General features: G+C 37.8%; 1 protein-coding gene across 9 annotated transcripts in view; it reads right to left on the bottom strand.

Annotated features, from left to right (window-relative positions):
• Positions 1 to 482: 482 nt before the first annotated feature.
• Positions 483 to 25,871, bottom strand: part of USP37 (ubiquitin specific peptidase 37) — an 85,090-nt gene continuing 59,701 nt past the window's right edge. For 8 of the 9 annotated variants that reach the window (XM_055397391.2, XM_088827604.1, XM_055397386.2 and 5 more), the window contains 8 exons: positions 25,578 to 25,719; positions 23,311 to 23,566; positions 12,247 to 12,413; positions 10,182 to 10,242; positions 7,856 to 7,971; positions 6,499 to 6,568; positions 5,625 to 5,763; positions 483 to 5,121 (listed from right to left, as the gene is read on the bottom strand). In XM_055397391.2, the coding sequence (XP_055253366.2) occupies positions 5,034 to 5,121; positions 5,625 to 5,763; positions 6,499 to 6,568; positions 7,856 to 7,971; positions 10,182 to 10,242; positions 12,247 to 12,413; positions 23,311 to 23,566; positions 25,578 to 25,719 (1,039 nt within the window). In that variant the 3' untranslated portion in view covers positions 483 to 5,033. The remainder of the gene's footprint in view (positions 5,122 to 5,624; positions 5,764 to 6,498; positions 6,569 to 7,855; positions 7,972 to 10,181; positions 10,243 to 12,246; positions 12,414 to 23,310; positions 23,567 to 25,577; positions 25,720 to 25,871) is intronic. The other variant, XM_088827598.1, reaches the window with a different exon arrangement.

The raw sequence follows: 25,871 nt of genomic DNA, 5'->3' as shown, positions 1-25,871 counted from the left end.
TGGCTTTTCCTTTTCACATGTATTTTCTTAGTTAAAGGGACTTGTTCTTTGGAAGAGCTGAATGGTCCAGGTGATGGCCCTATTTAAGAGGTTCCACAACACTCACTAACCAGTACCCAGCGAGAGCCACATGTCCACTGGGCCTGGGCTAGGGGCCTAACAGCAAGTATAAAATGCAAACACTATTTCACCTTCTCCCTGATACTCTTAATAGTAAGGCAAAGGAAGAGCACAGTTTAGGCAATGTTGGGTTTAAAAACTGTTATGCAGCACCTCTGCAGAGCTTCACAGGCTCCTCAGATGAAATCCAGAGGTTGGTGCTGACACAGCCATACTAGGCATGCAGTCCCACTCCCTTTAAGGTGCAACAGTGTTGCTTCAAAGTCCAAGTCAGAAGACTAATAGAATGTGATTTTCACAACTTCAACAACTGGTTAGGTGTCTGCAAGAATGTGTCCTCAGAAATAAACAGTTGAACAACACAAGGTTAATAAAGGCTTTAATTTCACACACAAAAAAACTCTATGCATAATTTAAAAGGTAAACAAAAAACAAGAAAAAACTGTAAAGGTACAGAGGAACAGTTCTGCTAAAACACAGATAAAGTGCCGCTCCATACAAAGTAACAAAGAATCAGCATCAAAAGTCACTCTGAACACAAAGAAAATCACCTCACAATGTGGCCGAAGCTGCCAGCAAACCTGGTAGTGGCTCAGCTAGGTAAAGATTAAGTTACTTCAGTTCTCCTCTCCGTAGCATAAACAAACAACACTGAGATAGGCCAGAGAAGTTGGAGATGGAAGGAAAATAGAGTGGGGGTAAACCTAAAGACGAGAGGTGTGTCTCACTCTTCCACCCCTCTTTTCTTGAGACAGACCAGTTCAGATGATTGCTCGTTTTGGCACTGGACCCAATGAACTCCAGTCCTGATCCAGACCCTCATCTACTCTATTCAGACAGTGGTGGACACCTCTCTATTTCAAACCTCTGCACTTTTTAAGTCCAAATGACTGAAATCAACTGCTTATATCTATACTGGCACATTTTTTAAACTTCAAAACCTCAGATACATAGCACACACGGAAAGGAAAATTTACTGTGTACAAACATATGTGATACAACAAAAGAGTCTGTCTGAAGTTTAGCAATCAAAGCGTGCCATAAAGCAGTCAGTGGTCGTGTGAGACGCAGCAAAATAAACCCGTCACAGAATTCTCAAGGCCTAACAAACTACTTAGTCTTCTGATAAAATATATGTATATACTTTCAGATGTTAACAGGATACTGATAGAGACAAAATTAGAATTCTGAAGCAACACATCAGAAAGATGTTAGAGGGAAGAAATCTGTTTAGTTTTTGTACACAACTTAAAAGAGCACTATTTGGTGTAAAGCAAGATGGGGAGAAAGAAAAAGATCGTTTTTTGGGGGACACTTTTATGTGACTTGCATCTAGTACTGGGTTGCTGGTGACTTTTCCGAAAATCTCCATGTGTACACAAGATCCGCTTGGAAATCCAGCTCTGCTTCCCTGATTTAAAATAAAAGACCACTTCAGGGGAATCACTTAAACAGGGCAAAAAGTATTGACTAAGAGCATCCATTATAGTCACTCCAGAGGACAGAGAAGAAAGAGGAAGAAGGGTAATTTTTACTTGGTATAATCTCTTTTCAGGAGATCACAAATGAGTTTACAAAGTACCTTTTCTTTGCCTGTCTCCAACCCCCATGCTCTCTCTATAATCATCATGCTCAACTACATATAAGAAACTGTCAAGAATCTCTTTAATTTAGGTGTTTCCAAATAGTTTTCATTATACAACTATATATTCAGCTGTACATGTGTAGAGCTGTATTTATACAGATACACAATGGTAACTGCAGTATGGAAGAATAAGTAAATTCATGAATTCATTTGCTGAGGTCTTACAAGTTTTTCTTTTAGAAGAATTTGACACTTGATCAAGGAGAGAAAGAAATATCTAGTATTTGCCTCCCAGAGTTAATTAACTGATCTTTAAGCATCGCTGTATACTTCTTAAAATGTAAACATATTTACATTTGTTATTGAGCCATTAAGTAAGGTCTGAAATGAACAGACCACACACCACGGCAAGTAAACAAGTAGCTCTTGGAATCAAAATATAAATAGAAGAATAATTCATGGATTTGCTTCTTATTCTATTCTGCTGAGACAAAACTTCAGAGTTTGTGCACACATACATATTCCCAACACAACAGAATCTATCTTCCTGTAGGCCTAAATTATAGTTAGGACTTAAAACATCTGGCCACGTGCAACTTTCCAATCCTTTGTAGTAATATTAGGTGGTAAGAATTAATGTTTGAATTTTAGTTTCATTTTCCCTTTCAAAATAGTCCAATTAAGATGAACTGTGTGTAAAATTAAGTACTGTCAAGTTTCAATTCAAAGTCATTTAAAGTAATGTAACCGTATTTGGTATTTTCAATAGGAATATTAGTTATTGTGCAAGCTGCCTGGAACTGAAGCACTCTGTCCTTATCTACTTTGTCCCTTTATGGCACTAACATGTCAAGTGCCCCATCTCCTGATTCTGAGCAAACTGCACAAAAAATATAATCTACCGATAATTTTAAAATAAATACAGTCAGCGCAAAAAAACAAAAAACAAACCCCATCAATATGGTCTGGCTGAGCTTTCCATCCGTAGTCAACCCTTCACTGAACCAAAATGAGAAATTAACTTAGTAGTCAAAGGGGTAATAGTTGAAGGAGTGAAGGGAGAAAGGAAGGCTGACCAGGCCAAAACAACAGACATTATCAAGGAAACTTCAAGTCCCAAACATGCAAGTATATGAGCAGTGATATAACTCATCTCCTAGTTTGATCTAGGAAGTCCTGCCCAAGACATGAAGAGCAAATCAAATTAGATTTGAGCCAAGTGTACTTCAAAATCATACACACAAGCTACGAAAAGCAAGTCAAACAAGGGTACTTCACGGGCAGTCTAGGCTTACGGCATCCCTTCTATTTGTTTAAATGCCCTAAATGCACCCACTCATGTCAAATCATTCCAAATTATTTTTAAAAGCACCTCTCTCAAAGCTCTCAAGTATAGACACAGAGAAGTAATAAATACCTAAAGAATTTGATTACCACTTCACTCATATATGAGAAAACAGTTTTTTTCCCAAGGGGAAAAAAAAGGCTCCGGCAACCCACTCCAGTGTTCTCGCCTGGAGAATCCCAGGGACGGCGGAGCCTGGTGGGCTGCTGTCTATGGGGTCGCACAGAGTCAGACACGACTGAAGTGACTTAGCAGCAGCAGTAGAAACAAAGTTTTAAAAGACAGCTTTTTAAACAAGTATTTTCCCCTGCTATTCTATACTGCTCCTGCACATCCTACCGCCACAGCCATTCTGGAACATTCACTACATTAACAGGTAGGTAAAACAGGTAGGAGACAAAGCTTTCATCAGTAGTTAAGCAAAAGTGCTGGGGCCACTTACAATCGAAAGATTCAGTATTTTAGAACAGGTTACTATGTCAGAACATATCCAAGTTTCAAGAGTAGGGCTGGAGCTCTCTTAAGGCAATCTTCTAAAAAGATGTTACATCTTCTATGATGATGGACTTAAAAATAAAGAAAATGTTAAAGGTTCCATTTTGCTATACTTAACTCTGTGTGATCCTAATGATTCCTGGGCTCACAAAATTATTTTAGGAACAGAGAATTCTACTCTCAAACTCATTCTTTATATGGTTTCACAAGCTGCTTAACCAAGCAGGTTATGTCAGCTGAGTGATGTAACTCACTTAAATGATGCACCCCCATTTGACCGCAACTCAAAGCACCTAGAAAGTAATAAATCTATTATGCACCTTTGTTATTTGTTAGTTTTTGGAATTACCTAAACTTATCACATTTTAATTCTCACCCTGTTTGAATAGCAAGGCAAATGATTAATGGTTAAGCTTTTCCCGCAGCTCACGTGCTTAATTTCCCCTTTACAGCGAGGCTTTCAGCTTCAGTGATCCAGAGTCTCAGCCTGAACACAAGAATACTCCTCCTGACCTCTCTCTGGGAGACAGAGATGCTGGTATCTTCATACTCCTCAGGTTTCTTGTTGGGGAGTCCCAACTGGGACAGCACTTTCCTACCTCTTAAAGTGTTTGCTTCAGTCTGTTAGGCTAATGCTTGCTCCATGGAAGAATGACACAGAAGAAAAAAGATTCTATCTTCACCACAATAATGTAGATGATACACAATCAACATACTGTGTGAAGGATTCTTTTGAAAGAAAACACAAAGTGTACAATGAATATCAAATGTGGCAACACAGCACATTCCAAAGCACCAAAAATCCATTTCTTGGGACTGCATGTAAACAGCAAAAGCATTACAAATCCATGAAATATATATTTTTTTATAAAAGCTCCTCAAGTCAGATGGCAGAAATGCCCCTCCTTTGCCAGGAGGACAAACTGTCATTAGTGTAACATGGAGAGCTGGCTTTCCAGTGAACTTTACTAATAAGAAACACACATGAAAGATTATAGACTTGAGTGAAAATACTCAAGGAACATAAAAGCTAAATGCCAAATGATATGTATATCTTCATACATTTCTCAGGTGAATGGACTCTTTGACAACTTTTCTTTTCCAAACTGCTGTGCTATTAATTTTGAGCAGGCATACTCTGGTGGCCTATTCTAACTCTTTAAGGCTCCATTCATTCCACAAATGTGTGTGTGTATATGTACATATATATATATATATTTACAACATGTATTCCTAAGACAAAAGGAAGTGCCACTCTTGTAGGAGAAAAAAAAGGATAATCAGCTACAGAAGTGAGACCAGTTTCCATAAAACAATTAATATGGAGCGTTCCGCATAATTGCAGTTTTCGTCTTTTGGTTTGGCCCTGAGCTATTTGTTGCTCCCGCGTCAAGTAGAGTTCCAAATTCTTCTCAGGCAGAGGAAAGAGAAGTGGGTGGCAGTAAGAGAGAATATGCAGTGCACACTGCCAACCCAGGGGTTTGCTCCTCATGAAACCTGACGAGTGGTCTTCCCCACTTCCAGGTTAAGTGCCTGAGAGTTCTTTTCTGTTTCCAGCAGCTCATCAAATATCTCCCTTAAAATAAAAAAAAAACAACAGGAAATTCAGTGAGCAAATACAAGGACAGACAGAAAAACAGACATTGATAAAGCCTGCATTATCCCATTTGATGCCTAAATTGTATTAAATAAGCAGCTCATTCATTTCATTATCTTAACCCCATGTGCTGATTCTTGAAAATACTTAGAGGGGGAATGGCAACAGCTAGCTTTGATAGAAAGGCTATGTATTTCCCATCTATGTAACTCAGATCTTCTAGCTGATTTAATGAAAGACAATAACAGAACAGCTTCCATCATAATAAGATCTTAAGCTCTATATCTACACTTTACTGTGAGATGAGTAATTAATGCTGAGTTAAGAGAAAAAACATTTTGGAAATATAAAGATATGTGCCCTAATAAAAATAATAAATTGTCAACCAATTTAACTGATGGATACAGTTTATCCTTAAAGGAAAAAGAGAAGAGTTCAGGAGATTTTTAGCCAACAACTTCAGACTGGGCAACGCTTCTTACTTGTGCATATAAAAGAAGATGTAGCCACTCCGATCTCGATCGCTCTGCACAGAAGCCTCTTGGATTTTAGATACCTCTAGGTCATTATATGTAAACCATGCCTGCTTCTTAATGTCGTACACATCACTAATGTAGTGACCTGAAAGAAATAAAAATTAAAATTTTTAAAATAAAATATTCAATTTTTCTCAGGTACAGGAAATGTCAGAAACAGCCAAACCCATTTCACCTTATTTCCAACAATATTTCTAAAACCCATTAAAAAATTACAGAAATTTAAGGGGGGAATACTGGAGAAGGAAATGGCAACCCACTCCAGTGCTCTTGCCTGGAAAATCCTATGGACAGAGGAGCCTGATGAGCTATAGTCCACAGGGTTGCAAAGAGTTGGACATGACTGAGCGACTAAACAGCAAGGGGCGAATATGCTATGCCAGGACAATTTTTTTGATACATGTATTTTGCTTAGGGAAATCTGGGTCATTTGTGAATAGAAAAGTCAGAACAGCTGCATCTATTAATACACACAGTGTGATAAAAGAAAATATTTCAAAGTTTTTCTTTTTTCTCAAGAGATTCATTTATTGGGCACCTCCTGCAAGTGACACACCTTTGCTCTGATGTCTCATGGCAACCCAGGATGACCCTGAGCTGGGGTCACTTATGTGGACTTGGGCCCAATCTCATAGCTGGTGTTCTTTCCTCCTCAGTAGTCTGCCTCTTGGCTAAGGCTCTGAAAAGGGAGCCCCAGGGTTCAAAGTTTTCCGTGATGCATTCAACTCACACCTCACAAAGCGAGGCTCAGAGAAACTCAATAAGGAGTAAATGCTGGCTGGTCCATTTATAAAATGCTGAAATGCTAATGTTCATTTACCTGAAGAAGAAGTGCTACCAATGTGACTGACAACACTGATGAGCCGATAGGAATGAGGAAGATTTCCTGTCTGGAAAACAGAAGTGGGCATGACTTTTAACTCTTAATTTGTATAAAAGCAAAACATTAAATTTATTATCAGAGCTGACATGGGGAAGTTTCAATGTGTGAGGGGTTAGACTCAGTTGGTACTGTTCATGTTCTTTGGCCCAAGAATTATACTCCCAACTAAGAATTTATTCTAAGAAAATAATTCAAAAGAAGAAAATGTATATATGTATATAACTATTCACGTTAGTATTATCTATAATAATAACTGGAACTAAAAATACGCCCAGTAATAGTTAAAGGTTACAGGTATTTCAATTCAGTTCAATATTATTCAGTTATTTAAAGGAAAAAAAAACCACAAAATCACGGTTCAGCAAAATGTTAATTTATTTTTAAAACCTACACGAGCACACAAAATATAACTATAGATCTATATGAATAGATAATGGTTAAGTACTATAAAACAGAATGAAAATAATGAAAAGAGTTGCTATACTGATGTAGGAATTATGGATAAACTTTTACATTTTAAATATTTTAAGGAAAAGAAAACTGAAAAGTGATATTCATGCACTTCAGGCATTACTATACAACATAATTTTGGGAAGAAATTGGAAAGAAATATAGCTACAGGTAAGCCAGAAACAATTAAAATGTTCAAATACTTTGATGCAGTAATTTATTTCTGAGGATTTCCTTAAAGAAGAAAATCCTAAATATAGAAAACATTATAATCATACACAGTTCCTTGATATTATAATGAAAAAAGGAAATTTAAATGCTCAATGTTAGCTAAAAATTAAATAAAATAAACAGCAGTTAGAACAGTGGGATCTGGGTAGTTAAAATTATAAAAAAAAATTGGAAAATGGGAAAAAAGTATTTAGGGGAAAAAGGGTTAAAAAAAGATTCCAAGTGCTCTAGTTAAATGTTATTAATTCAACAGTTTTCACTGAGTATCAATCAACTAGTTTTAGTATTTAACCTTAAAGATAAAATACTTTTGGTAAAACTGAAGGTGATTTAACATATATGTAACTTTGAGAGCTATTACTAAGTTATTGCCTAACATGTACATAAGGCTGTCAAGGATGTATTTGTTTTTCTCTTTCATTTTGTTTTGAATATTCTGTGTAAGTAATGAGAAGTAAAGCTCAAGACAAAAGTGAGGACCATTTGATGGCTGCCAAAGGGGCAGAAATGAACCTGCAATGGACAATGACTGTGTCCTTTGAAGATAAGGAGCAGGAGGAGGATATTGACAACGTGACCAGTTGTTTTACAAAAGGAATATAATGTTACCCACCTCAGCATTTCTTTTCAGTTCCTCAGCTTCAGCTTCTGTGTATTCCATATCTAAAACATCTTCATTTCCAGAGTCCTCATCAGAGCCCAATGAATCCAGAAAAGAGTTGTTAAACTCTGAAGAACACAAAGACAAAGTCTTGTAAAAGCTCTCAGAATAGACACAAAGAGATACAGTTGGGAAGATGAAAAACAGCTGGAAGTACATATTTTATCATCCTAGGAAACAAAAGACATATTATTATTGGGTTCCAACTCACCCAGCCTACTCTAGGGAATAACAATTTAGGCACCAGTTATCTGTAAAAGAAATGTTCCCCTTTGTTTTAAACATATGTATATCAAAGGGGATAATACTCTTAAGAAAGGAATGAAACTGAAAAAGAGAATATAATTTGTTAGACATATATAAATTGTCTAGAATATAATTTGTTCTAACATATAATAAAAATGTTATATAATTCAGTTTTACTGAATACCCATAAGTATATGTTATATTTAGCAAACATAAAGTATCTCATAGAAAAGAGACCAGAAGATCAACATCCGTTCATTTTCTTCAATATTAAGTCATACTTTGAAACTGAACAAAATGGAAATTCAATATTTAACTAAGTTTAAACTAAAATACACTAAATAAATCCAAGACCCATTTTTTTTTCCTCCTTAATGATGTGCTTCCACTGGAAGAATCCATCTTTACTAATGGCTTCAAATAAAAAATCCCAGGAGCATTTGTATAGAAACGAAGCCTTATTTTATGCTTGTTTAAAAGTCATGAACACTTAAGAATGGGAAGAACAGGAAGAGATTACAGCATCAAAATTCTGGAAGTTGGAATATACAGGGGTGACACACTTAGCAGACCTAAGAAAGTCAAAGCAAAACCTAAGTCAGTAATGGAAAAGTTGAGAACCAATCCAATTTATATCACAGGGTCTTCAAAAGACACAACTTGGAAATACCAGGTACCTCTGAAATTGGAGGCTAAGAGAGGATAAAAATAAGGATTAGGGAAAAGCTGTTTGAGTTACAGACTCCTAGAGTCACTCCCCCCTACTTTATGCTGCTGGGCAATGACAGAAGTCTGGAGCTTTGCTCTGTAGAGTTGGTAAAACAGTCTCTGGATTGGGGGATTCCAGGCACAAGGGACTACCATACGGAAAATGGGAGGAGACCACAGTGTGCATATTCAAAGATGTAACTCCCATCCTGACCGCCAGGAGGCCCTATTCCTATACTTGGCTTCTAGAACTCTGGCAGCCACATCTTTTACCTTTAGGCAAAGGCATAAAACTAGAACACTTTCTTTAGGAATCTTACCAGCCCAAGGGGAGGCCTAAAATATTAATACCATCCCCTAAATAGCAAAATCCTATAAAACTCAAAGTTGACAAGCTCTAGCTATTCAAATACTCAGAGCTTCCAATAATCTTTTTAGTCCCCTATTTTTTTTTTTTTAAATAAAAAAGATCTATTTAGTTTTTGGCTGTGCTGAGTCTTCACTGCCATGCGTGGGCTTTCTCTAGTTGTGGTGAGCTGGGGCTTTCTTTGTTGTGGTGTGTGGGCTTCTCACTGAAGTGGCTTCTCTTGTTCACGGCTCTAAGGCTATAGTGTGGGCTCAGTAGGTGTGGCGCACAGGCTTAGCTGCTCCATAGCAAGTGGGATCTCCCTGGACCAGGGATTGAACCCGTGTCCCCTGTATTGGCAGGTGGATTCTTAACCACTGGACAACCAGGAAATCTTTAGTTCCCTACTCCTAATCATGAGTTGACAGCCAAGAATTACTAGGTAACTGAGGAGAGGCTCTAACATGGAATATAAAGACCAAAATAAACACACAGGACAGAGCAAAACGGAGAAAAGAGAATCTACTCAGGGAGATGAAAATGTCAAATACACACAAAAAATGAACTATGTTTAATATCCTCAGAGTTGAGATGGTATTGCTTTCATGAACTACCCCACCCCAAAAATCTTATAAAAGTAGCAATCACAAACCAGTTCTTGCAAATTAGAAATATAATATACATAAAATATTAAAAAAACTTTGAAGTTGGTCATAATGTTGGAGAAACTTTCCAGACAGTAGAGAAAAATAACAAAAAGATGGAAAACTAAAGAGATGAGAAAATTATGTTTGAGTGTTTGGTTTCCTCTGGGAGGGAGGGGAGGGAAGGGGAGTAACTTCTAAGGTTCTATTTCTTTACCTGGGAGGTGTTCAAATTTGTTGTTGTTATTAAAAATGACAAAAACATTTTATATACTCCTCAGTGTGTGATACATTTCATCATACAAAAAAAATGTAATTATAGTAATCTCCATACCTTGAAGACTTAACTCCGTAGCTCTTTTGAGGTCATCATCTTCTTTCTGTTCCCAAGCCTCCTAAAGGACCAAGGACAAAACTAAGGTATTTAAAGAAGTATTGATTAAACTTACTTAATAAGGATAAAACTAGTTGCTCTGTATTTGCTAATAATGCTTTCAATAAACTTATGAATGTTTAGAATATGACCTCTTGAGAGAGATGGAGAAGTTCATTACTTTTTCCAAAACTGTCTTCCTACTATGGCCACTTTTAAGCTACCAATATAACTCCGACTGCAGATTTGGGAAGAGCTATGTACAGTGGGCTCTCCTAAGCTGACAGGGAGCTGGCTCTACCACATCACTGAGCCTACATCTATGACAACAAGATAAAACAAAATTTCCACAAAATACTATTCTTAGATTTTTATGCTTTTCTAATATATCTGAGGTTTTCTTTAAAGAAAAAAAGAAAGTACCTCTGAAAATGTCTCAATTAGATGACTAATCATAAAAAGGAATAGGAAAATGTTGACTACAGATTTTCCCTTTCATCTTGAGAGAAAAGGTAATTTACAAAGGGTGCATGAGTAATGAAAAAAATATAAAACTGTTTTTATACTTTTCTCAATTCTAGACTTGTTTTTAAAGTTAAATATATAAGAAGCTTAGAATGAGCTATTCTGCATTATAGTCCTGGGAACAATAATACTGTGTTCAAGAAAGTCACAGAGGTGTTCTCTAAGAGGAAATACGGTTATTTAAATTTATCCAAGTACATAAAGTCTACATTGAGACAAGATAGTAAAGGACTCTCTTTTAGTAATTAATAGAATGATGCAGGGCTTCCCTGGTGGCTCAGCAGTAAAGAATCTGCCTGCCAACCTAGGAGACATAGGTTCAACCCCTGGGATGGGAAGATCCCCTCAAGGAAATGGCAACTCATTCCAGTGTTTTAGCCTGGGAAATCCCATGAACAGAGGAACCTGTGGAGCTACAGTCCAGGGGCTGCAGAAAGTTGTGTCCACAACTTCGCGATTAAATAAGAAGGTGTGCCAAACTAAAGAAACCTTCATCTCATAATCCTCACATCTGAGAAAAGACAATTTTAACCAGGTCAGCTGACAAGAAAAATATGTCTTTGTCTGTGAAAAGGAGGGTTGCTGAAATTTTTTCTTTTTTTCCCCCTTCTTTTCTCTTAATTTTTTTCTTTTTCTGCAAAGGGCAACCCACTCTAGTATTCTTGCCTGGGGAATCCTATGGACATAGGAGCCTGGGGGGCTACTGTCCACAGGGTTGCAGAGATGGACACGCCGGGGCATGCATACATGCCCTATGAGGAACTATTACTAAGAAATAAACTTTCTTTTCCACTGGAAGTAAGTTTTCTGAAACAAATGATTACTATAAGTAATTTGTAAAACAGTTTGACATATATGTATTTTTGATGACAAGGCAACTAGGAAGGTACTTTTTATAAATAAAAGAATACAGAACAGCTGGTTCTGAAACAGTTTTAAAGCAGCAGTTCTCAACAATGCCTGCACATTAGAATCATTGGTGGAAGTTTGGGGGAAAAAAAGAAGAAAGAAATCTAGTTGCCCAGACCACATCTGAGATCAATTATATCAGAATTTCTGAGGGACAGAACAACCCTGGCATCAGTATTCTTTTTAAAGCTCCCCAGATAAAATGCAGTTAAAATTAAGACCCGATATTCTTTGCCTTAAAATACTAATGATAAAATCATGATCGTATACTGGCTGTTTTAACTGCTTACAAAATAAAACTGGACTAGGGATGATCTCCAATAATCCATCTTGCTTTAGCATGTAACAAATCATGGTAATAGGAGGTAACCAACAAGACATTTTGTTGCACTTGGATTAAAAAAAAAAAATCAATATTTGTTTCAAACCTAAGGAAAAGGCCCAAAGCAAGTTTAGTTTGTTTAGGTAGCTCAGCGATTTACTGTATGTGAATCACCTGGAACAATGCCTGACATAAAGTGCTTAACAAATGTTTTTTATTATTATTACTGCTCTATCTCTTGGAAAAGCCAGATATAGAGATATCTCTTACTTGCTCCTGAAGGCTCTGAGCCAATGCCTGCTGAAGCTCCTGTTCCTCCCTCTCACGCTCCATATCATACTGCTGGAGCCAATCAACCTCTCCTTGAGATCCTTCTGGAGTTTTGTTCTCTTTATTTTCATCACAGTCTTTAGTTATCTCAGTAAAAGTGGCAGGATCTGAGGAAGCAGAACAGAACATCACTGGGAAATCCTCTTATAAACCGAAATCTCTGCACTAGAGTGACATGTACTATTCAAAGAATAATGTATCCTAACCCCAGACATAACTTGCTTGGGACATACAATCTCCCCTTGCTACATCTAGATCAGGGCTTCCCTATCTCATCACTATTGGCACTTTGAGTGAGAATTTTGTTTGGATGGCGGAGAGGGCTGCCCTGTATACTGTATACTATTTAGCAATATCCTTGACCTCTACCTACTAGATGCCAGTAGCAACCCCACCCTCTCCAGTTGTGACAACCAAAACAAAATTGCCCTCAGTTGAGAACCACTGACCTACAGTAATGGTTCTGAAACTTAACCATTCATTAGCAGCACCGTGGTTAAGGATGTAGACCAAAAAATAGCCATATTCATAGGTTGGTTATGTCACATGACCAATTACTAAGAATGAAGTATTGTTTAGGGTTAATAAAGTGAGAATTAGGATAGAACGATTAGGCTAATTATTGAGATTTCCCCTTACTACACTGTATATCATGAGTGTTTTTACATTAACAATCAAATGAGCCTTGTGCATATTCTAAATAAAAGAGCTACATAAAATATGTAATAAACATTTCATGTACCATACAAGTATGACAACATATTATGTTTAAAACATTTATCCAGGGAGATAAGAAAAAGATTAATCCTTCATTTTTTTCTGTTTATTCTGAATTTCTAGATTAGAGACTCCTAGTGCTAATGTCCGGAGAAGGCAATGGCAACCCACTCCAGTACTCCTGCCTGGAAAATCCCCTGGGCGGAGGAGCCTGATAGGCTGCAGTCCATGGGGTCTCGAAGAGTCGGACACGACTGAGCAACTTCACTTTCACTTTTCACTTTCATGCATTGGAGAAGGAAATGGCAACCCCTTTCAGTGTTCTTGCCTGGAGAATCCCAGGGATGGGGGAGCCTGGTGGGCTGCCGTCTATGGGTTCGCACAGAGTTGGACACAACTGAAGCGACTTAGCAGCAGCAGCAGCAGCGCTAATGCCACTGCTTCATACATCCAAACAACGAAGCATGATGCTCCAACCATTCAGTCAGTGCTTGTTCTGAGTTCTAGTAGCAGATCTCCTTACACTTACATGGATTGGAGGATAGCCAGTAGAGCACCCATTCATCACCACTGGACAATTAGCATTTATTATATACTTTCTCCTTATTCTACTGTTGGCCAGAATAAACAGTATAGGTCTAATTTTATTCTGGTTACCTGAAATTTCATTGTAATTTTTAATACAGGTAACAGTGGGGAGAAAAGCAAGGAACCTCCTTCCCTCTTTCCCTTCTCAAACATTTTACCAAAGCAAAAACTCTCACCTTAACAAGTTAAGGAAGTTCTCATTAAAAAAAGTTTAGCCAGTCAGTAAGAAATTTGACTTTACAGGCTTATTTCATATGGACTGTTTTGAAATTAGTGTGTGCTCTTTACCTGCCCCAATACTGCATTGGAACCACTGAAATGGTAAATACTTTTCCATAATACAGACAACTTTGAAGCTTACAGCACCTTGGTTTTGGACTAAATCAGCAACTAGTCATTTTTTAATTGAACTGACTTATTGACTGAATTGGAGAAGGAAATGGCAACCCAATCTAGCATTCTTGCTTAGAGAATCCTGTGGACAGAGAAGCCTGGTGGGCTGCTGTCCATAGGGTCTCAGAGTCGGACACGACTGCAGCGACTCTGCATGCATTGGAGAAGGAAATGGCAACCCACTCCAGTGCTCTTGCCTGGAGAATCCCAGGGACAGAGGAGCCTGGTGGGCTGCCGTCTATGGGGTTGCACAGAGTCGGACACGACTGAAGTGATTTAGCAGTAGCAGCAACTGACTGAATATTTACCATTAAAACTAATTCTGAATATTCATTAAAAGAAACTCAAGATACATTAAGTGCAAAAAGCAGTATGATTCCAATTAAAAAAATTTTTATACTCCTCCACTTTTGGAGAAACAATCATTTCCAAAGCCTGGAAGGGGAGGCTCTGAAGCATGTAAGATCCTTCCTGTCCCTTTGGCCTTAGCTTACTGGACCAGGAATGAATATCTGAGGGAGTTAACCAATTAGACCACTTCTGGAAATTCGGAACCGAGACATTCAAATTTAGTTGATGTTAAGGGAGGCCTGGCGTGCTATGATTCATGGGGTCGCAAAGAGTTGGACATGACTGAGCGACTGAACTGAACTGAAGCACTTCAAGTGGAAAAAAGATTTAGGAGTTGAGGCTGCTATTTTAGGAAATAAGATGAACATTATTACTTTTATTCAAAACATACTCATAAAAATAGGTGACAGAGGCACAATTCTTAACCAATAATTTTCAGCACTCAATGTACTAATGTATCTCACACAATCCTAGAATTACACTAGCAATTAATGCATGTGATAGCAAATAGGTTTAAGAAACTTTGAGATGCTAAAAAGCTCAATATACATCTGTCTTCAGGACAAGATTATCAGATGGATACAAAAAACTTCAGGTCTAGAAACAAATAAGACCATGAAAGACACTTTAAAGGAACTGGCACAATGGATCAGAGGGGGTCCATGTGATAAAAACTCAACATTGTTATACTAAGTAGATCATCTGCTGCTTCTCCCATCCCAAATGAAAGCTGCTTCTTCTTTGCTGCTGCTACTGCTAAGTCACTTCAGTCCTGTCCGACTCTGTGTGACCCCATAGATGGCAGCCCACCAGGCTCCCCCGTCCCTGGGATTCTCCAGGCAAGAACACTGGAGTGGGTTGCCATTTCCTTCTCCAATGCGTGAAAGTGAAGTCGCTCAGTCATGTCTGACTCGTAGCGACCCCATGGACTGCAGCCCACCAGACTCCTCCGTCCATGGGATTTTCTAGGCAAGAGTACTGAGTGGCTTGCCACTGCCTTCTCCGTTTTCTTTGCTACATTCTGTATTTCAGTCAAGGGGTAAGTGTCCACCCAGTGTGTTTTTTTTCCGAAGCCAGAAATCTGGGAGTCATTCTGACTTCTCATTTACCTGCTCATATTAGATAAATTGTTATTTCCCATCTATCTCTGGAATCCATCAACTGTTTTTTGTTTTTTTTTTTCCCAAATCCCAAATGTTGGCTCAGGGTACATTAACTTTTGGTTTGGGCTACTATCTAACAGTTCTCACAGGATACTTTGGTTCTTCTTTAAATTATGCATTACACTGCTGCGAATTATCTTTTTCAAATACAAATCTTTATCAAATACCTTTTGCTTAAAATTATTCAATAACTTCCTAATGCTTCTGAAATAAAAGTCCAAACTTCTAAACATGATTTTAGGCCAGGTAAAAACTGGAGACTGTGTAACTCTCTAGTCTCATCTTTTGCTTTTTCCTCTTCAACACTATGTTCTAGCCATGCAGATCATTCTGAACTTTTAAGGTTCACTAACTTACCATGGCCTTTCTCACATCTGGACCTTTGCACACACAATATTCCCACCCTCTTTGGTTAACAGTGAAATCTTACTTAACCAGTCTTTCTTTCCCTTTTCAGTTGATTCAAGAGATGAGCAATGTGAAGAGCTCCAAATATTTACTGAGAATCAAGCTATGTGCCAGGTACTGCTAAAGAAGCTGAGGATATAGTGATAATTAAGGAAAGATGACCTTTGCCCTGAAGGAGCTTAAGTGCAAAGGCTTGGAGATGAAAATGAGCTTAGCATGAGGGACACACAGAGAGAATACTAGTATGGCTAAAACAGCAGAGTGAAAGAGGGGCAAGGTGAAGACAGGTCATAGTGAGAAGCCTGGATTAAGTGTAATGGGAAATCACAATAAGTTCTAGGCAGAAGGGTAATGTATGATTTATACTTCAGAAAGATTGTGCTGGTAGCTTTGTTCATGAAAGAAGGTCTGTAGTGGGGTGAGAGTGAAGGAAGAGACATTAGGAATCAACTATAGTGGCCCAAGTGAGAGTTGGAAGACTAGAATTATAGCTATGAAGATAGTGATGAGTGATTGGATTAAGGACATATTTTGGAGGTAGAGTAGACTAGACCTACTGATGGACTGAATATGAGGTGTAAATAAACAAACAAACAAAAAAATCAAGGGAGATATATTTTTGGCTTGAACCAAAAAACGATGGATGATGATACCACTTGCTGATATGGTACAAGATTATTGGGGTGGGGGTGGCAGCTAAAAATCAGTCAACCTAATGGATATTTCAAATAGGCATTTAAATACATATAAGTTTAAAGCTTTGGGGAGAGACCCAGGCAAGGATATGAAATTGATATTCCATCAATATGTGAGATTATGGGAACATATGAGATCACTTAGAGAGAGAGCTTTAGAAAAAAAGACCACTAAGGATAGTGTTTTGGGAATATTCCAACAGTTATAGTTCTGATGAGGAAAGTAAAATCAAAACCAAAAAACCCCTAGGATGAATGGTTGGTTTAGTAGGAAGAAAAAACCAGGCAAGAGTAGTTTATAGAAAACAGTTTATAAAGCTTTAAATGTTAAGGAGGGAGTGGTGGATTTTATGAAATATTCCTACTGTAAACTTGATAAAGACCATTTTAGTGGAGTGGTGGGGGTAAAAGTCCACTTCGAGAGCGTAGACAAAAGAATGGGAGATGGTAAGAAAAAAGAAAGAGTGAGTAAAACGACTCTTTCGAAGGATTTTTCTGGGAGGGGAGCAAACAAAAGGGGCAATAGCTATAGGGAAACACAAGGTCATAATAAGGTTCTTTAAAATGGGTAATATTAAGAAACAACAGAGTGATTTAGAAAAGATGCATAAGAGAAACAGTATAATTTCAGTCTTTAGAAGGCACAAGTAGATGAGATCCTAGATATGAATGAATGAAGGGACTGGCCTTAAATAAGAACAAGGATGTTTCCTCCATTAACAAAGGTGAAGGCACAGCTTTCATCTGATTGCATCTATTTTCTTTGAAAGATCTACAGCTAAGTTGTGAGCCCAGATCATATTTGGAAGGAGAACTATAGATTTAAGACATTATGGAGACCAAGAAAATAAATTTACTAAGGAACTATAACAGAACTGACAAGTAGAATTTAGTGCCCATGTTACAATGTGGCTGTGAATTTGAGGAAAGCATAGTCATTATAGTTTTGTGATTTTTCTCCAGCAATCTTTAGCTGCTTGAGTAAAGGTATGGAGTAAAAAGCTGGTTAAGCTGGGAAATGGGATTTCATTAGGCAACAGAGGAAAGAGAGAAGAGAATCAAAATATGGCATATACCCTGGGGAGGGAAGTGATAACAAGAAGTAGGTGATGAAGAGCCAAAAAATAGAAGACAACAGACTGGAAGTCTTAATGAGATCAAGTAACTGTTGAAATAAGTTTTTGTTGTTCAGTCACTCAGTTGTGTCCTTTGTGACACGACTAGGACCTCTTTGTGACCTCATGGACTACAGCACGCCAGGCTTCCCTGTCCTTCACCATCTCCCTGAGTCTGCTCAAACTCATGTCCATTCAGTCAGTGATGCCATCCAATCATCTCATCCTCTGTTGTCCCCTTCTCCTCCTGACTTCAATCTTTCCCAGCATCAGGGTCTTCTCAAATGAGTCAGTTCTTAGCATCAGGTGGTCAAAGTATTGGAGCTTCAGCATCAGTCCTTCCAATGAATCTTCAGGACTGACGTCCTTTAGATGGACTGGTTGGATCTCTTTGAAGTCCAAGGGACTCTCAAGAGTCTTCTCCAACATTACATCTTTGGTGTTCAGCCTTCTTTATTTATGGTCCAACTCTCACATCCATTCATGACTAGTAGAAAAACCATACCTTTGACTATACGGACCTTTTCGACAAAGTAATATCTCTGCTTTTTAACATGCTATCTATGTTTGTCATAGTTTTTCTTCCAAGGAGCAAGCATTTTTTAAATTTCATGGCTGCAGTCACCATTTGCAGTGATTTTGGAGTCCAAGAAAATAAAGCCTGTCACTGTTTCCACTGTTTCCCCATCTATTTGCCATGAAGAGATGGGACCAGATGCCATGATCTTAGTTTTCTGAATGCTGAGTTTTAAGTCAACTTTTTCACTCTCCTCTTTCACTTTCAAGTGTCTTTAGCTCCTCTTTGCTTTCTGCCATAAGAGTGTTATCACCTGCATATCTGAGGTTATTGATATTCCTCCTGGCAATCTTGAATCTAGCTTGTGCTTCATCCAGTCTGGCATTTTGCGTGAGGTACTCTGCATATAAGTTAAATAAGCAGGGTGACAATATACAATACAGCCTTGATGTACTCTTCCCAATTTGGAACCAGTCCGTTGTTCCATGTCTGGTTCTAACTGTTGCTTCTTGACCTGCATACAGGTTCCACAAGAGGCAGGAAAGGTGGTCTGGAATTCTCATCTCTTTAAGAATTTTCCAGTTTGTTGTGATCCACAGTCAAAGTTAATGAAGGAGATGTTTTTCTGGACTTCTCTTGCTTTTTCTGATTCAGCAAATGTTGGCAATTTGATCTCTTGTTCCTCTGCCATCCCTGAATCCAGTTTGAACATCTGGAAGTTCTCAGTTCACTACTGTTGAAGCCTAGCTTGGAGAATTTTGAGCATTACTTTGCTAACATGTGAAATGAGTGCAACTGTGTGGTAATTTGAACATTCTTTGGCAAGAAATAAAGAGAATAAAAGAATGACATTACTTGAGCTAGGAGGAGAAAAGGGTTAGAGAAAGATATTTGAAATTAGTATTTCAAAGGTGATACAGTTACTGATGATGACAAAATCTAGGGAGGTAGTGCTCAAACTTTAGCATCAGAGTCAACTGGAATCAAAAGACAGAATGCTGAGCTCCACCACCCAGAGTTTCTTATTCATTAGGTGAGGGGTGGGGGTCAAGAATGGCATTTCCAGCAAGTTTCTACATGATACTGATGGCCTGGAGACATACTTTGAGAACTACTGGTTTGTGTTTCGTCAGTTGTCAAGATGGGGAAGAAAAAAGTTCTTTGGAATTGAGATTAGGAACTGAGAAACCAGGTGGTTGACAGGGTCCTTTAGGAGGATGCTGAAAGCCCTAAGAATGCTGATGGGAGTGGAATGACTGGAAGGTAAAAGATAGCTATGGAAAGAGATAATATGGCAAAGTCAGAAGTTACATGCTTCAAACGAGCAGGGATTTTTGCAGGATGAAAGGAGACAAGCAGATGGAATTGGCAATGGGCAACAAGGAGAAAAATGATCCTATCTCCATGTTCTGAAGTTTCAGGGTATGCGGGGGCGGGGGGGGGTGGTGGTCCAAGATAGCTGTTAAAGAATAGTAAGACAAGTCATAATGGGAATTTTTCAAAAAATTGGCCTTGACTAGAGACTAAAGGGACCTAACAACCAAATGCAGTGGGTAAGCTTTGGGTTTGAGGTTTTTTTTTTTAAAGTGTAAAAAAATACATTACAGATAAATGGGAAAATGTGTATGTGGGCTCTATATATTATATATGGAATCACTCTTAACATTCTTAGGTATGCTAACTGTTACATAGGAAAATTTCCATGTACTTAGGAGAGTCAGGTTGAAGTGTTTCAGGGTAAAGTGTTATGATACCTGCAATTTCAAATAGTTCTATTAAAAAAGAAGAGTGTGTGCATGCTCATTCTCCAAAGATGGCATCCAATGAACCAGGCATATAGGTATTCTAACTCTGCGTAGTCCAACTTACAGTGAACACTTGCAGATCCTGTGAGAGCTTTAAGAAAATGTGACAGAACTGATTCTGTCCTAATTTTGAGCCTATACATCAAGGGATTCCCTGGTGGTTTTGAGGGTAAAGCATCCACCTGCAATGAGGAAGACCAGGGTTCAATCCCTGGGTCAGGAAGATCCCCTGGAGAAGGAAATGGCAACCCACTCCAGTACTCTAGCCTGGAAAATCCCATGGATGGAGGAGCCTGGTAGACTACAGTCCATGGGGCCGCAAAGAGTTGGACACGACTGAGAGACTTCACTTCACTTCCTACATTAAGAAGACCTGGCAGATGCCCCTTTTGTGTTTTGGGGAGCCCTGAGCTATCATATAAGACGTTTGGCTTCCATACTGAAGAGACCACATGGAAAGGGAGAATCCCTGAGATTATCTGAAGAGATGGAAAAGATGAAGAGAAGAGGAGGAAAGAGATGGTCAGGGAAAGGGGACCAGAAGAACAGAGAGGTTATCTAGGCATCCCAGCTGACCCTTCTCACCAATACCACTAAGGTGCCAAGGTGAGCCATCCTGAATGTTACAGCCCAGTCAACAATACAGGGAGCAGAAGAACTACCATCTAAGACCAGTCAAGCTATAGAATTATGACATATTAGAAGAGCTGTTTTAAAGCACTAATTTTGGTGTAACTGTTGCACAGCTACACATATACATGGGGGCGGTGTGGAAGGGAGAGGAAAAAGAAAGTGACAAAATGTTAATGAATCTAGGTGAAGGGTATAAAAGTGTGTATTTTATTTTTCAACTTCTCTCTGGATTTGAAATTTTCAAAATAAAAACCTTATGGAGGGTTTGATCATATTTGATCATTCCTTAGAATTATTATTAATTTTTAAAGTATGATAATGATATGGAGGATATGTTATTTTGAAAAGAGTTCTTATCTTTTAGTGATACTGAAATCCTTACTGATGAAATGATCTAGTACCCAGGATTCACTTCCAAAGGTAGTGATTTTTAGTTTAGTAAGAGAAGGGGACTTCATAAGGATATTTACCATCAAGAGATAAAAAAACATGTTAAAAAAAGAGGAAACATCTATATACAAAAATCATAAGACTTTTGTTTCCAGTTAAATTGAAGGCATACTAATTATTTTGCTTGTATATAAAATTCAAAACTGACAAGGCCCTAACAACCCCAAGAATAAATTAAATAATTCTATCATATACTAGTATTGTCTTCACTTCCAAAATCCTAGGCTTGACATACTGACACACATTAGCTGGCTATATAGATATAGATACTAAATCCCGAGTATTTAGTACCAGCATAAAAAAGTCAGACATGGCCAGAAGGAGAGGCAGTGAAAATTTTTTACTTAAAAATCTTAAGATACCCATAGTACAAGGCAAGGAGGTTCAATTCTGTTGTTTGCAGTGATAGCTTGAGAAACAACAAAATGTGAGTAATAATGACCACAAAAATATTTGTATCTGTATAGCACTTAACATAATACGTATGTATTATTTAACATTTTACCCCAACCATCTGAAGTACGTCTCATAGCTATCAAGGGGTTAAATCACTTATTTAAAAATTTATAACTAGTAGGTGGTATAGCTAAGACTAGACACCCAAGACCTGCTCTCTTAGTTCAGTGGTCTTTCCACCACTTTAAAGGGATGAACCCAAAGAAGAATAGAGAACTTGATTTATACATTAAAACTTGGTATAAGTTCAGATATGAAAAAATTAAGAAAGAATTACACAAATTTCTGAGAGAAGTGGTAAGAAAAAAGTGACCAAAAATTAACACAAACAATTTTTAAATGCAGGAATACCAACTTTTCTTTTGAAGTACACCTACATCTGCTGGATCATCGAAAAAGCAAGAGAGTTCCAGAAAAACACCTATTTCTGCTTTATTGATTATGCCAAAGCCTTTGACTGTGTGGATCATAATAAACTGTGGAAAATTCTTAAAGAGATAAGAATACCAGATCACCTGACCTGCCTCTTGAGAAACCTGTATGCAGGTCAGGAAGCAACAGTTAGAACTGGACATGGAACAACAGACTGGTTCCAAATAGGAAAAGGAGTACATCAAGGCTGTATATTGTCACCCTGCTTATTTAACTTATATTCAGAGTACATCATGAGAAATGCTGGGCTGGAGGAAGCACAAGCTAGAATCAAGATTGCCGGGAGAAATATCAATAACCTCAAATATGCAGATGACACCATCCTTATGGCAGAAAGTGAAGAACTAACGAGTCTCTTGATGAAAGTGAAAGAGGAGAGTGAAAAAGTTGCCTTAAAGCTCAACATTCAGAAAACTAAGGTCGTGGCATCCGGTCCCATCACTTCATGGCAAATAGATGGGGAAACAGTGGAAACAGTGGCTGACTATTTTTCTGGGCTCTAAAATCACTGCAGATGGTGACTGCAGCCATGAAATTAAAAGACGCTTGCTCCTTGGAAGGAAAGTTATGACCAACCTAGATAGCATATTAAAAAGCAGAGCCATTACTGTGTCAACAAAGGTCTGTCTAGTCAAGGCTATGGTTTTTCCAGTGGTCATGTATGCATGTGAAAGTTGGACCATAAAGAAAGCTGAGAGCCGAAGAATTGATGCTTTTGAACTGTGGTGTTAGAGAAGACTCTTGAGAGTCCCTTGGACTGCAAGGAGATCCAACCAATCTATTCTAAAGAAGATCAGTCCTGGGTGTTCATTGGTAGGACTGATTTTGAAGTTGTAACTCCAATACTTTGGCCACCTGATGCAAAGAGCTGACTCACTGGAAAAGGCCCTGATTCTGGGAAAGATTGAGGGCAGGAGGAGAAGGGGACGACAGAGGATGAGATGGTTGGATGGCATCACCGACTCAATGGACATGGGTATGGGTGGACTCTGGGAGTTGCTGATGGACAGGGAGGCCTGGCGTGCTGTGGTTCATGGGGTCGCAAAGAGTCGGACACGACTGAGCAACTGAACTGAACTGACACCTAAAGGGACAAGGAATACTCTACCACTAGCCTCTGAACTAACTCACAATATTCACTTTTCATTTCTGTTAGGAAAAAAAGAGACAGAGCACAAAAATATCCATCTCATCTCCCCTTATATAAAAGTCATTTGCTATTATAAAGCTTTTAAAACAGTTGTGTCTTATTTAACAGATGTTTATCTTTGTTAAACCTACCAGGCTCTGTGATTGTCTTTGGCTTCTCAGTTTCCACAGAGTCTGGATTTTCAGGCATTTCTTGAATATCATCTTCTGCAAATCCGGTATCAGGGCTGCTGGTTGGTTTATCATCATCTTCATGACTGGGAGATGGTGAAGCTTCTCTTTTACTTATCTCTAAAACAGCTGCTAGAAGCTCCTCTTCACTCATTCCATCAAATCCCGAGTTTTCCAATTCAGATTTATCAGGTTCTGTTCTGCATGATTTTGAATCCTGAAGAATAGTACTGCTTTTAGAAGAAAATAGAATGCCTACAAATACAGCAATCTTTGAGTTTAAAGTGATATGCTTATTTCTAAAAAGTTTCTTTTTTCTTTTTCTGGCTGAGCCATGTGGCATGTGGGATCTTAGTTCCATGCCCTCTGCAGTGGAAGCGTGGAAACCTAACCACTCATCTGCCAGGGAATTCCCAAAGTTTCCTTTCTTTGATGCTTTGGGTTATTTAACAACTAATAACCAATAAATAAACTCACTGGGAAGCCTAATTTTCTTTTAATTCTTTATGTACTAACTACATAAAGATTTATGTTTATTTGCTTGATTATAATAAATGTTAAGTACACTCTTTGTATACATTTGGAAAATACATAAAAATAATAAATTCATTCAAAATCCACCACTCAGAGGTATTTATTTTAAATGTTTTTGGTATATTTTTTCCAGATATACATGAATCACACTGTAAATATTCTGTCACTATACCTAACGTTCTTTTTAAAATGTGGGTAGCTCTCATTCTTTTTTTTGAATAGATGAAAAAAATAAAAATTACCAAGATTTTGTAAATATTTAGAAGTTATTTTCTGAATAAATTTATCTGATTTTTGGGAGAATTTTTCACTTTGTCATTTCTCACTCAAGGTCAGCAACCATAAACTACCTCTAGCTTTAAAAACAGGAAACAGTCTAAACAAAAAATAACTACTGAAATAATTGTTATTTTACTGAAATGAGGTTTAAAATCAGTTGCATGAGATGATGCAAACTCCTAGAAAAGCTTATATCTTCAAAAATGCTAACTATCATTATGTGTCAAGACTGAAGATGCTTTAAGTTACGCCTTCACACCCATCAAACTTTTAGATTACCTAGTTGGCCTGTTGATGTAAAATATTTACTATGGTTCCCTCATATTTATAATTAGTATCAAAATAATGCAAGTAATTATTTGAGGACCTGGTGGCTCAGACGGTAAAGAATCTGCCTGTAATGTGGGAGACCTGGGTTCGATCCCTGGGTCTAAGATCCTCTGGAGGAGGGCATGGCAACCCACTCCAGTATTCTTCCCTGGACAGAGGAGCCAGGCAGAAAACAGTCCAAGGGGTCGCAAAGAGTTGCACATGACTGAGTGATTAAGCATACACAGCACATGTAAAAGTAGCTCTGAAGATTAATATTAATAGGAGGAAGCTATTTACTTACAACAACTTTCATTTCTTAAAGTATCAATCTTGGAAGCAACCTAAGTTTCTACTGATGGATGAATGGTTAAAGAAGATGTGAAATGAGTGTGTGTATAAGTGTGAGTGTACACACACGGAGGAACATTATTCAACAAGGAAAAAACTATGAAAAAGAACGAAATTATGCCATTTGTGACATCACTGAAGGACCCTGAGGGAAACAAGTTACATAGAGAGAAAGATAAATACTGTATGATTTCACTCACATGTATAATCTAAAAACACAAACAGAAAAACTAAGCCCACAGATAGAGAACAGACAGTGGATGACAGAGGTGAGGACTAGGAGTCAATGAAATTGGTGAGGGGGCAAAAAAGTACAAATTTCCAGTTATAAAATAAGTCATGGGGATGTAATTTACAGTTAATAATACTGCATTGCATATTTGAAAATTGCTAAGTACATCTGAAAAGTCCTCATTCACAAGAAAAAAATTTTTTTGGTAACTAGGTATAATGATAGTGTTAAATAGATTTCTTGTGGTAATCATTTTGCAATAAATATACACAAATATATCATCATGTTATACAGTTGAAACTAATCTCATGTTTTATGTCAATTATACCTCAATTTAGAAAAAAGTCTCAATCCATGTTTAAACACACACGTTTTGTAGCTACAAACAGCATATTCTTAAAATTAGTGTTTGAACAGGTGCATCAGGTTTATAATCTATTGTATGTATGTATTAAGTTTGCCGATGTTGCTTATGAAAGGCATTTGTTTATACAGTCAGATATTTTGATAAGAAACCACTTACCTTTTCTAGGTCCTCCTGCTGCTGTTCACTGCCTGACATTTCACAAAGTCTCTGGCTAAGGGCCACAGAGCGTTTAAGCTCATCTTCACTGTCTGAATCAAGGCATAAAGCCAAGGAGGTTTTGGATTTGAAGGTGAAATTCCTATTATTTAAGAGAAATAAACAAACAGACAACTCTATGTTAAGTAAATATTCGCCCTTGTTATTTCTTTGAAGTATAAATATCAAAATAAAACAAAAATTTTTCCATTATGGAGAATGATTTAACAGAGAAAAAAAAATATCAAAAGACGT

Source organism: Moschus berezovskii, chromosome 2 (assembly GCF_049115385.1).
Source record: "Moschus berezovskii isolate FMDL1 chromosome 2, NW_MosBer_1.0, whole genome shotgun sequence".
NCBI lineage: Eukaryota > Metazoa > Chordata > Mammalia > Artiodactyla > Moschidae > Moschus > Moschus berezovskii.
Note: the sequence above shows the minus strand (reverse complement) of the source record. Positions and strands in the feature narration are given on the sequence as shown.